The sequence below is a fragment of the Saccostrea cucullata genome, unplaced genomic scaffold (genome assembly GCF_032062105.1).
Source record: "Saccostrea cucullata isolate Sc308-1 unplaced genomic scaffold, CSIRO_AGI_Scuc_v1 ctg2594, whole genome shotgun sequence".
NCBI lineage: Eukaryota > Metazoa > Mollusca > Bivalvia > Ostreida > Ostreidae > Saccostrea > Saccostrea cuccullata.
This window is the reverse complement of record NW_026939463.1, coordinates 44,443-58,365: the sequence shown is the minus strand read 5'-3', so window position 1 is coordinate 58,365 and position 13,923 is coordinate 44,443. Positions and strand designations below refer to the sequence as shown.

The following is a 13,923-nucleotide window of genomic DNA, read 5'->3' as shown; positions in this document are numbered from 1 at the left end:
GAACCAGCCTTATTAATTTTTGAGATGAGCTAATCCTAAAATGTTACATTTTTAACTAAGCGGACCTTTCTCATTAAATTTTCATTGAAAATCGTCACATTTCAAAGCTGATAAAATGTTCTAAATTTTCCTTAGCTGACAATCGACTATTTGGAATCCAATTCTTGCCAATACATAGTATTTTGGGCTTTAAATTGATAAATCAGTTGATTGTTTCTACTGTAAACAATGTCATGTGTCCCCAAAATCTAGAGCTTTCTCGACTCTCCCGCAAAAGAGCGGTAGTAAGTTAGATAACTGCGAGGTGCTCGCGACATTACGTATTATTCCCTGATATAACTGTATATGTATTTTCCGAGAACGATCTTGCTATGCTAACAGAGCATGTATGATGCTACTGACTTGTTCAACGTTCGAGAAATAATTATATTTGTCATATTTGAATTTTTAAATATCTTTATAAACAATGTTCAAGGAAACCACATTGTTACAAATTTACAAAAGTGTGAATGAAATGATGTATCAGAAACAACTGAGCTATGTGTCTATGTGGCCTTACTCTAATTCATAATTAACAAAAAATTACAGGAGGTTGCCGGAGAACAGAGAATTGCAATATGAAATGTGACAATTTGGTTTGTATGAAGAGGACTGGCTCAGACGAGCTTGTCACCACGGCTAAGTACACGCCTGTGCGATCCGGGGGCTGTCCTTCAGGCTTTGTAGAATCTCCGATAAGTGAGTAGTTTAGCTAATTCATTTACATGATCACTAAAATGTTTTCACATTGAAACATACCAGCACAAAATATACTTTCTAGGAATGTCTTTCCATTCCTATTTGTTTTCTCTATGATAACTCTTTGAAATTAAAGTTAGTGGAGTTGATTTCTTGACAATTTTACCAGAATGTAAATTAGGCAAATCGATAGGCGTACTAGCTAAGGAACTTTGATACGCATATATTTCCATTTCTAATTTTTCTCTCTGTGATAACTCCTTGAAAGTTAGCGGAGTTAATTTCTAGATAATTCTACCGGAATGTAAATTAATTAGACAGGTTAATAGGTCAGGAGCTAAGGGGCCTAATATGTATGCAAATCTCGTGCGCATCTGTCTCTGAGTCTGACGCTAAGGAGGCCAAATATGCTTGAAAATCTCGTGTGGTTGTCATTGTGTTTGACGTCAGTGGGCGAGGACTATTAAAACTGGGATGGGAATCCTCGTGTAATTTAAATTTATGTCTGCATTTCTAAAGACCAAATCTACAATTTTATTTCATTAGGAAATGGAAATATAAGGAATCACTGTCTAGTTAGAATAGTATAGTATGCCAGGGACATCAACAATAGTGGAAAACATGGGATAATTGATGCATAACGGGCTCATGTTTCCCACTATTGTTGATGCCCTGGCATACTATACTAACTAGACAATGATTCCTTAAGTAAATCTCGTGCGCGTCAGTCTTTGTGTTTGACGCTATGGAGGCCAAATATGAATGTAAATCTCCTGCGATTGTCTTTGTTTTTTACGTCAATGAGTGGATGAGGACTAGTGAAGTTGACATGGGAGTAATTCAAATATATAAGTCTAACTTAAATTTTTAAAATCTAAATCTACAATTTTATTTCACAATGATACTACACTAAATAGACATTGATTTTAATTAACAGATAACAAATGTTACAAGATAGTTCAGGACTCGAGATTAAACTTTAGACAGGCAAAGTATTCGTGTAGCGTTCTAGGAAAAGACTTTTCTCTTGTTTCAATTCATTCAGCGATGGAAAATGGTGAGACCAAATTTTTATTTAATCTTGTGCATTTTTAAAAAAATGAATGTGACTTCATATTTATATAAGCTAACTCTACATATGTGATATTTGTATTACTCGAAAATAATTTTCACTTTTTTGAATAAGTGGCTGACATATTAGAACTTATAACATGAATTTACTAGTCTTTTTATAAATTGTTCACAGCTTTCATAGAGCTTCAGTTTGATACTACGAAATCAAAGAATTTGTGGATTGGACTCTTTGATAATGATTATTATTATGATAAACATTATTTCATTTGGATGGACAATTCCCGCGTAGACTTCACAAACTGGGCTAGAGGGGAACCAAACTCACTTACCGTAAGATTCACCCTGAAAGCAATATGAACTGCATTTTTGAAAATTTTATTGTGCTGTTTCAATGTAATATTCTATTAAATTTGTACTTAACTTAAACCTTTATGATGAATTAGACTAAAATAAAGCAGAAGAAAGACTTACAATCCAATATACAGATTTATGTACTAAGAATCATTATTGTATAGATCTAAATTTATGTAATTTTGATTCAATCAAAGCTTATAAATTGTTCTTGCATCGCAAATGTGATCAACAGACGTTCATTAACGTTAATTTTTCTGTCAATGAAATAGTTATTTACAATTTTGCAGCAAAATATTCTGTTATCAAAGTTGTAGCTCATATTGCTTTAAGTTTAGCAAATATATCTATTCGAATTCATTAAGATAACCACACAAAACAGAAACATCAATTTTAATGATTTAAAATGCAAATGTTTCCAGTATGTTATGCCTGTGTAAAGACGAATCATGACCCCGTAGAATAATGACCGGGGTCATTTTTCAACGACAGAAAATACCCCCCACCCGTTAAAAATATCATTTTTTTTGTTTTTGTAGAAAAAGAGCCACAGGGGTCATTTTATATGCGAGTCTTATAAAGAATTGACCCCCGTTTAAAAATGCCCCCATTTAGAGTGAACCAAAATTTTATAGTTTATATTGACGCAAAACATCAAATCACCAAAAAATATTTCATTTGAGTATTTCAAAGAATTTTTATAACGAATCCGTTGAAATTAAAAAAAAAAATACATGTACATGTACTATGCATGGTACATGTATATCTCTGTAAAATTTTCAGTGTAGACCAAACGTTGGTGCAACGGCAACATGTTGGACGTGCAACATGCTGATGTCGTAGGTCTTTGTCATGTTATGTGATAATGACGATGTTTTATCATATTAAAAGATTAAAAATCGTTGTCATTTGAAAATGTAATAATTAATGTTTTCTAAACAATATTTACTTATGCCATTTTTCTTAAAAACTTGTATAAGTTAGTTAATTTAGGCACTAGTACTGTTATTCATATCCAAAAACTCAATACGTTTGAATTCCATGTCTTATGCACTTTCATCTTGGGGAGAGTTCAGGTGAACGACTTTTTTTTAATATAAAATCATAAATTCATGAATATCTGTGGAGAATTAGAAAAAGAAACAAATTAAAACCTTAAAATAACCATTAAGGCACAGTATTTAGCAAATTTTCAAAACTTTTATTTATTACTTTTATGTTTGTTATTAAAAAAAGATTAGAATTATTTCATCGAGGCAATGAAATAATAACGCACATGTACATTCTAACACAACCAACACTTATTGATCCGACACTTATTTTGGATCTCACAGAGCAAAACATAAATTTTCCCCTATAATCATATGGGAAGCGGGGGTATCATCTAGTGAGCTCATAGCACAGAGTACCTCTAGGTTTTGACTGTCTAGGGTTGTTTAGATACTTTACGGGTATATGTGCGAAGTATGTACATGCATAACAAAAGAAATGGTTTTCATTTAATTTTTCATATTTTGCTTTGAGACGGTATGAAGAAAACGTTACAAAAATGAAATGAAATGTTCTGATTTTCATATTAAAACGCTCTAAAAATATACACAGAACAGAGTGAAAGGGTGGAACAAAACAAGATTAAAGCTAGAGGTACTGTGAGCACTGAGCTCAGTAAGAGGTACCCCCTCCTGCCTTCCATTTGATTTTATTAGAAAATTCCTTGCTTAGCTCTGGGGAATTTTTCGCCGTAGAATAATAACCGGGAGACATTTTTCGTCGTAGTCTACGGTCATATTCTATGGGGGTCATTATTCGTCATTACACCTTCAGTAATCAAGATGCCCTTATAGTTTTGAAAAGTTAAAAAAACTTTTTATTTTAAATATTTCATTAATTTTGTTTTAGGAAGGTTGTGCGGAGATGAGCGTCAAGGATGGAAGTTGGAATTCTATATCTTGTTTTTTAAATAGGAGTTACATTTGTCAGACAAACAAAGGTAAACGGAGTTATAACTGTCAAACAAACAAAGGTAAAAGGAGTACATGTAACATTTGTCAGAAAAACAAAAGTAAATTTATTTAGAAAACGATCGTCGTTATATGCCATTTATAACCAGGTTATAGTAAATTATTTCATGCGCGGATCTAGAGGGGGGGTCGGGGGGGGGGTCTGGACCCCCCCTGGATTTTCCACGGTTAAAAAATGTATATACTAAAGTATGAGAAAAGTGACCTTGGACCCCCCTGGAAAACGCTGACCCCCCTGGAGAAATGGGTATGAAATGTGAAAGATTTGAGGCAATATATAGAAGTCTTACCCCCCCCCCCCCCCCCCCCGCATGAAATAGGTTTTTCACGTTTGGGCGACTTAAGTTTTTTTTTTTTTTTTTTTTTTTTTTTGCTTGTCAAGAAATTTCTGGGATTGGATTTTTATTTAACTGGGTGGACCCCCCCTGGAAAAAATTTCTGGATCCGCGCCTGTATTTACTCTGGGATAAAGGAATCCCGGTAAGATGATGTGAGAGCAAGTTTTTTTCAAATGAAAATATGTTTTTAATGTATTACAACAAAATCTAACATGACCGACATAAAAAAAAAGTAACGTTACAAAAATGAGAGAAAAAGATATTCTATACTAGAATGACTTTGAATGTTACATGGTTGTTGGTATAGACGTTACACGGGGCTGATTCTGATTCTCTTGGGTCTGTAGACATTACTCGGGACTGATTCTCTTGGGTTTGTAGACGTTACTCGGGGCAGATTCTCTTGGGTTTGTAGACATTACTCGGGACTGATTCTCTTGGGTCTTTAGACGTTACTCAGGACTGATTCTCTTGGGTCTGTAGACATTACTCGGGACTGATTCTCTTGGGTTTGTAGACGTTACTCGGGGCAGATTCTCTTGGGTTTGTAGACATTACTCGGGACTGATTTTCTTGGGTCTTTAGACGTTACTCGGGACTGATTCTCTTGGGTCTAGACATTACTCGGGACTGATTCTCTTGGGTTTGAAGGCGTCTCGGGACTGATTCTCTTGGGTCTGTAGACATTACTCGGGACTGATTCTCTTGGATTTGTAGACGTTACTCGGGACTGATTCTCTTGGGTCTGTAGACATTACTCGGGACTGATTCTCTAGGGTTTTTTAGACGTTACCACGGGCTGATTCTCTTGGGTTTGAAACCGTTACTCGGGACTGATTCTCTGGGGGTTTTGGATAAATTTTTGACCCTGTAAGGATAGTTGAAAGTTTATCCATCTTAAATTTATTATTTTTTACCTTGACTTCTTGGATTACTTTGACTTTAGATTAAATATACAACTTCTCCTTGATGGGATATTTAAATATCCTAAAGTGCAAAAACATAATTTAGCCATAAAAAAATAATGAAATAACTCATCTTTGAAAAAGAAATTTTTTAGTTGTTTTCTTTTACATACAGCCTTGAGATATCCAACTCAAGCTCCAGTAGTCTCAGATTGTCCCAGTGGTTACACCAGCTGTGCTGGCAGCTGTTACCGTGTCATCTATTCTGCTATGGAATTTGATGTGGCCCAAGCCACCTGCCAGGTGGATGGCGCAAACCTCGCTTCTATAAACTCTGCATATGAACAAATGTGGATTGAAATCATTAGCAAAAATGTTACTGGAGCTTTATGGATTGGATTGAGGCATCAGGTTTGTAAAGCCCAGAACTAAAAGATTACCGTTATTCTTAAACTAGACTTGCTTTGATGAACAGTTACTGTAACTGAATCCTGGCACTGGCGTTGTTTTGCTAAACATTCTTAATTTATGTAATAGTATGCAATTCAAGATACAGCCTTCAAATCTTAACGCAAGTAAGCTAAGTTTATGTATAGTTTCTAAGTAATGAACTAATTATTTAAAACGCATACGAGCTGTACTTATTGCAAGCACAGAAAAGGTTAGAACTTGTTTTTTTATACAAACTTTGTAACTACTACATGCGCTAGCCAGTGCACATTATGACGTCATATTATGACGTCATAGTCTTGTATTACATATTTTTAGAAGGAAATCAACAAAGTAGCTTTGGCACAAGGGTATACCCAACTTTGTTCTTCAGAAGCAAGGTATAAATAGATGCATAATATTACATGGATTTATTATATTGCTGCACAAATGTCAACATTGCAATTGTTTAGTTAACTATTTCAAAAGTTTTAAGTTAAAACAGGGTAAAAAATCATTGTCCGGTGTACGTTGCCTAAACTTTTTGAGAAAGCGCATAGGATTTGTGCTGCAATTTCATTAATTTTTAAAACATTTCTCTTAATGTTATAAACTATTAATCAAAAATTAAACAGGATGTGCCCTTATGTCGACGTTGTTTTGTTGATGTATTTATTACCTTGAATGGAAAAGATCAATGACGTTATAACATGACGTCATAATGTGCAGTTGCTTGATCATGCTGTGGGTCCTAAGTATGCATACAAAGGATTTCTGTTTGCGTGATTTGTTACTGGCTTTATCCAACGAGTTGAAATGGTGTATATTTTCACGAGGCTTGCCGAGCGAATATACACCATTTCAACGAGTTGGATAAAACCAATATCAAAACACACATCTATAGATGTTCTATTTATCTCACACGAATTTCGTTTTAACAAAACCTTGAGACTTCCCCTGTGAAACTACATGAATGATTGCTAATTCAAATTTGATGACGTATATTTTGATGACCTAGCACCGTTGATGTTGACATTCCTCGAAAGAAAGTAGATCGTGTTCAAAATTTAGAATTTTTGCTATCTGCGTCTTTGAAAACATTATGTGACAATTGCTGGAGCTTTACATGGAATGAACTTCTGACTGAAAGTTGTAAGGACCATGGGATCGTGAAAATTAACTCTTTGTACGGTGGCAGTACAAAACGTGCAAGGTTAGGCCTACTTTTAGATTCATTGTTGATCCATAGTAAGTCAGAAAGCATTATTGAAGGTGCTAAAGAAATCTTATAACAATAACTAAACTGCTAGGCTCTACTCTCTTCGATAACAATTTAAATGAAGGAGGCGGGTAACATCCGACTTCAAGTAGCCAATACAGGTTCCTTCAGTTGATAAAATAAGGCACTTCTTTGACTTTCATATACCAGTCTTTTTCTTGCGTTTAACGATATTATTGCTCTTTATCATTCATTTTATAAGGGCAATAATTTTCACAAATAAAATTTTCAATAAAATAAAATCTTGAATGAAGGGATGGTGTCAAGGCCTGAAGTGCTATTGCAAAAAGCATCTACCCGTGGATAAAGCATACATGTAAGTTTATCTCAGTAGTATCCCCCACAAGTATGAGATAAAAGAAAATAAGTGTGAAGGTTCTCTGCGTAAAATTAACACAAATTATGCATTCTCATAGGCTTTTTTTTTGCATATAAACGCCTAAACCTAGCCTTCACTCACTTGCGAAATGATTTTCAGGATGATGTTCATTTTTGGTTAGACGGCTGGCCATACACATACTCCAAATGGGCAGCCAATGAACCTAGTCTAAATCCGGGTGAGAATTGTACGGTGTTACTAAATACGGAGTGGAAGGACACACAGTGTGATCTTAAGTACCCTGCCATTTGTAAATACACAACAGGTATATAATACAATCTTTTAGTGGCAACAGAATATTGTTATTTGGTTTTAGCTGAGCTGAAAGCTGAAGTGTTCTTTACTGATCATATTTTATCCGTCTCTCTGTCTGTCTACCTGTCCGTCCGCCTGTAAGCAAATCATATTTTCGACTTCTTCTAGAACCACCGGGCTAATTTCAACCAAACTTGCCAAAAAGTGTACTTGTGTAAAGGAAATTCAAGTTTGTTCGAATGAAGTACCACGCCCTCTTTTAAGGAGAGATAACTAAGAAATTGTAAATATTTTTTGGTATGTTCTTTTCAAGAACCTTATATGAAACTTTTTTACACGGTGTAAGTTCAGAGTCCGAATCATGATCCTCAGGGGTAGGGTTTGACCAAAATGGATCATCAAAGTTGGGAGGGCTGGAAACTGGGTCCTAAACTCGGCATTGTAGGTCCATAAAGCAGTGGGGGATATTTTTCGTGTTAGATCCTACTGCGACAAGGGCTCTTTTTTAATTCAGAATCGTCCGAATACTGGTCTCCGTGTATTATAAATATAGAACCAAATTTCTCTATTGATATTAGTTTGAAATGTCGACAGTATATATCACAGTGAAATTGAAACTAAAGATACAATAGATTCTGACACATTTATTTCTTTTGTTTCTTGGTTGGATGATCTCGACAACGATTTATGATAAACTACATGTAGATGACTTTATTTTCTCAATCAGCAACTACCCTTGCATATAGAGCAATATACCTTCATCACCTACATGCGGGGTTTAAATTTTTCAATTGATTCGATACGCAAAAGTACGCTCTTCATATGAACAATTTCTTAAAGACAAAAACGTTGATGTAAAAAGAATATTAACAGTTCCATTTAAAGTCAACATTTCATAAGTTATTTGGTCAGTACAATGACATTGTCAGCAAAACTACAATATATTATTAAGTCAAACGCTGACTGACGTTTATTATACTAATTGTTACGTCATTGTTTATACACTGAATTTTCCACTGATTTCCCATTATTTCCCGATCATGGCAAGAAACACACAGTGGATGTGATAGGTCGGCAGGGTATGCTCACTCCTCCATGGCACCTGATCCCATCTCTGATGTTTTAGAGGTCCGTGTTTGCTCTGCTCTTGATTTGTATTGGTTAAATAAACTGAGAGCTTGAATACCGTTTGCTAACTCCATATACAAGTATTCCATGTTTTAGAAATATTCTTTTTAAAAAATTCTAATTTTTTTTTTTACTCTGTGCACAAAATTTTTTTTATCTAGTGTTTTTAATAGTTATATCAAATTGCACTAAGATCAAAAATAAAAATCGCTGACGTTATGAAAAGATTGTTTAATTTGTATTCATTTTAAGCATTCTTGACATTTTAAAAAGGCAAAAGTCTATTAATCATGTTAATGCGTGGACCCTGAGGTCCACGCAGTAAATATATAAGCGAGGTTAAACCGGATGCCCTGGGCAAAAGACAGGCTACGCATGCGCAATAATGCTAGAGAGTTCGCACCTTAGGTAACTTGCCCGTAGAATAATTCGCCCTATTCGAATTAAAATATGCCATTCATTGGCAAATTGCGCTTTTAAATCTGAATTCGGCTTTTACATATTTATTGGCAGATCAGATTTTCTCTCTTTTACATATACGTTTACATACAAACTAAACATTGATTCTATGGTACGAGCATTTTAAGAAGTTATAGTATATAGATTTTAATGTGTTTGTGTGTGTGTGTGGAGGGGGGGGGGGGTGGGATCCGACAAAAGCGTATTACAGAACTGTGCTACTCGTGAACCATCGTATCTCTATTTTTCCCATGATAAATTTCTTCCGTATAAATCCAGAACAGATGTCAAGTCCCAGCCAGTATGAGTTACACGTATCAGAATAACCCGATTTTTAAAACTGACATAACTAAAGGTCGCTAATCGGAGATAAAATTTCACAATTTTGCTTTGAGACTACAATCAGTTATGAGTTGGCAGATCATTGTAGAAAAAGTGAACAAACCTACATGAATATTCCCTTCACCTAAACTAAAAATTTTCTTAATTGAATTTCAGTTAGAAAGAACATGCATATGGTCCACGTATTGCAGTCCTTTTTTTAAAGGACAGCAACTTATTTATGAATTAACGGGTTTTCGTTTATGGATACTTCAATGTCATTTGATATTTTTTCACATGGCTAAATGACTGAAACCAGTATCGAAAATGATAAAAATTAAAAAAAAAATGTCTTTATATTACCAGGCTTGGGGTAATGCTAATTGTAATGGTAATGCATTGCAATGCATTACCTGAACTCAAAGTAATGCTAGTAATGTGTAATGCCCAAAAATTTGCATTACATGTAATGGTAATGTAATGCATTACTTCATAAAATCCAGTGTAATGCTGGCATTACATAGCATTACACAGCATTATTTTGTAAGATATGTACCTATTTTAAGAAATTTAAATGGACATGGATGATGGAAATTGTTGTTCAGGTAATTTATTTTATTTATTTATTTATTTCTATTTTTTTTTTTTTTTTTTTTTTTTTTTTTTTTTTTTTTTGTTGCAAATGATACTATTGAATAAAAATTTTATAGAGCTAACCTATTTAGATAACATTTATGTATCTATTTACAATTGTAAATACACTTTTTATTCTAGCTGTTGAAAGTACACATACCTTACATTTAAGTTTACATACTTATTTCAGATAAGAATTGATTTCAAAGAATTATATAAATAGTTTTAAAAGATTTTTTTTTTAAATCGCATATGAGATACACTAATAAATGTACACTGTAAACTGATAATTGCTACCTTTTAAATAGCTAGAGTGTCACCAAAACACACTAGACCTCTGGGTTATGTAACAATTAAACCAATGTAATGTTTGGAGAAGTGCTCCAAATTACCAGTCCTTTTCTCCTGACTGTGTTTATAAAACATTAATTGAGCTGATTTACCTTGTACTGACCATGAAAAATTCCACTGTACCAAAGAAAATAGAAGCCATGCAGGCATTCTATGCTTTACTGTGCTTAGCAGATCAAAATGTACATTCTGTCTACTTGTCTCACTTTGTATTCGTATTCAGCATTAGGAAGAAACATTTCTTTTACAGTGGACCCCCCTACTACCCCTCGTCCGGGGAAATGTCCCACCGACAGTTCCAAATTTCAGAGAAACTGTTTCTTTGTGGATCCCAAAGGAAGAAAAACACGACCCGAAGCCAAGGCCGCGTGTATATCTCGAAACATGACTCTTGTGACATTTAGAAATATACAGGAGGTGGATTATGTTCGTCAGCTTTCGAAATTTAAAGGTGGCAATAAGAAAACCCGCTTGTGGATAGGATTATATAAGAGCAAACCCGGAGCAGGGGACGATCTTGACGATTATGGGGAATACGATTTCACAATGCTAGCTATTCTTTCTACAGGTGGGTCAAATGAACAATATTACTGCGATTTTGATGAACTGATTAAGGGAAAGATAAGATTTACTAGTAGTTTAAAGTCAGCGTTTATTCATCACGAGGGCATATACCGGTATTGTATAGAATAGTATAAATAAAATTGTAAGCTTACCACACACTGTCTAATTAAGTGTTGCACCCTGGCATCAAAGTAAGACTTAAATATACTCATCAAGTATGGTTCTTTAGAACCGCACACTAAACATGCTGATTGTTAGTAAAAACTGTTTAGGACAGCACGTAGAGCACAATGAAAGTTTAAATGTAACATATTTTCATTATATTGCAAATATGAGCATGTAGAGTTTATTGGGAAGATGATCTTGTTTCTTTTTCGTAGATTTGTAAGAAGATGATCTCATTTTTACTTGTAGCGTTTGTATTGGAAGATGAATTCATTTCTTCCTTTTATAGAAATCCTGTTGGAAGAAAACCTCATTTCTTTTTGAAATTCTGTGGAATATGAATCTTCCATGTGGAGATATGAACTTGTTTCTCTCTTTTGTAGCGTTTTGGTGGGACGATGACCATGAGAATTTCTTTGACAACTGGAACAATGGGGAACCATCTGGTGCACATGAATCTAAATCTGAATTATGTGTAGAGATGTTAGATACAGGAAAGTTCAACGATATCAACTGTGATAATTATTACAGGGGGTATGCTTGTTATGGTCCTGAAGGTAAGTACGAAGTAATATTAGCTGACATAGCAATAGAGTAAAAACAGTAATAAACATAGGCGACAAATTCGTTGTCAGTGTAAAGTTTTGAAAAATTAAATCTTTACAGAACATTGAAAGTTCAGTTTATTTTTATTAGAATACACGATTCTGTAAAAAAAAAAGGGGGGGGGGTTTAGATTCAGAAAAATAATGTAGTTTTCTACGTTCGAGAAATTGGAATCCGTCCTTATTTACGTCAACAGTATGACCCAGTATTATCCCGTATTTGTCAGTAGAAACTATGTAACTAATATTACTCCCACGTCTGTTGATTTTTACGTGAAATTCTGGCTTACGATTGGTTGAAGTCTGACACATGAAGGAGGTGGATTACTTATACCCAATCAGCTGTTCAAGCAATGAATCATTATTTTTTAAAGATGTAGTCTCATAATTGTAACAGTGTGTGGAAACAAATTGAGTAACGCGTGTTACATTTTTAGCTCACCTGAGCCAAAGGCTCAAGTGAGCTTTTCTGATCAAAATTTGTCCGTCGTCTGTCGTTGTCGTTGTCGTCGTGGTTGTGGTTGTCGCTGTACACTTTTCACATTTTCATCGTCTTCTCAAAAACCACGGGGCCAATTTCAACCAAACTTGCTACAAAGTATCCTTGGGTAAAGGGGATTCAGGTTTGTTCAAATGAAGGGCCACACCCTTTTCCAAAGGGAGATAATTATGAATTAGAAAAAAATTAATGACATTTTTAAGAAATCTTCTTCTCAAGAACCACTGGGCCAGGAAAGATGAAACTCATGTGGAATCATCCTCAGGTAGTGTAGATTCAAGTTTGTTCAAATCATGAGCCCCGGGGGTAGGGTGGGGCCAAAATGGCCGATCAAAGTTTTACATAGGAATATATAGGAAAACTCTTTAAAAATCTTCTTCTCAAGAACCACTAGGCCAGGAAAGATGAAACTCATGTGGAATCATTCTCAGGTAGTGTAGATTCAAATTTGTTCAAATCATGACCCCCGGGGTTAGGGTGGGGCCAAAATGGCCGATCAAAGTTTTACATAGGAATATATAGGAAAAATCTTTAAAAATCTTCTTCTCAAGAACCACTGGGCCAGGAAAGATGAAACTCATGTGGAATCATCCTCAGGTAGTGTAGATTCCAGTTTGTTCAAATCATGACCCCCGGGGGTAGGGCGGGGCCAAAATGGCCGATCAAAGTTTTACATAGGAATATATAGGAAAAATCTTTAAAAATCTTCTTCTCAAGAACCACTGGGCCAGGAAAGATGAAACTCATGTGGAATCATCTTCAGGTAGTGTAGATTCAAGTTTGTTAAAATAATGACCCCCAGGGGTAGGGTGGGGCCAAAATGGCCGATCAAAGTTTAACATAGGAATATATAGGAAAAATCTTTAAAAATCTTCTTCTCAAGAACCACTGGACCAGGAAAAGATGAAACTCATGTGGAATCATCCTCAGGTAGTGTAGATTCAAGTCTGTTCAAATCATGAGCCCCGGGGTTAGGGTGGGGCCACAATGGCAGATCAAAGTTTTACATAGGAATATATAGGAAAAATCTTCTCATTGAGACATGAAAGATGAAACTCCTGTGGAATCATCCTCATGTTGTGTAGATTCAAGTTTTTTTTTCAAATCAGGACCCACGGGGGTAAGGTGGGGCCTAATGGCCAATCAAAGTTTTACATAGGAATATATAGGGAAACCTTTTAAAATCTTCTTTTCAAGTACTTCAAAGCCAGGCTTAGTGATATTTACAGGGAATCATCCTCAGGTAGTGTAGATTCTAGTTTGTTCAAATCATGACCCCTGGGGGGTTAAAATTCAAGCCCCCCCCCCTCAGTTAACTTTCAGTTTTGATCTCATATGTACTTTTTCCTAGCCAATTGCTCAGGTGAGCGATGTGGCCCCTGGGCCTCTTGTTTAACTCTCTACCGTGATTGCAAAATAATTTGATTTG

At 35.1% G+C, this 13,923-nt stretch overlaps 1 protein-coding gene across 1 annotated transcript in view; it reads left to right on the top strand.

The window, feature by feature from the left end:
- The window catches only part of LOC134253059 (macrophage mannose receptor 1-like), a 36,343-nt gene that overhangs the window by 12,521 nt on the left and 9,899 nt on the right, over window positions 1-13,923 (top strand). The window contains exons 6-13 of the mRNA XM_062735577.1: window positions 589-738; window positions 1,676-1,795; window positions 1,985-2,142; window positions 4,063-4,153; window positions 5,603-5,838; window positions 7,614-7,779; window positions 10,912-11,229; window positions 11,774-11,947. Coding sequence (XP_062591561.1) covers window positions 589-738; window positions 1,676-1,795; window positions 1,985-2,142; window positions 4,063-4,153; window positions 5,603-5,838; window positions 7,614-7,779; window positions 10,912-11,229; window positions 11,774-11,947 — 1,413 coding nt within the window. The remainder of the gene's footprint in view (window positions 1-588; window positions 739-1,675; window positions 1,796-1,984; window positions 2,143-4,062; window positions 4,154-5,602; window positions 5,839-7,613; window positions 7,780-10,911; window positions 11,230-11,773; window positions 11,948-13,923) is intronic.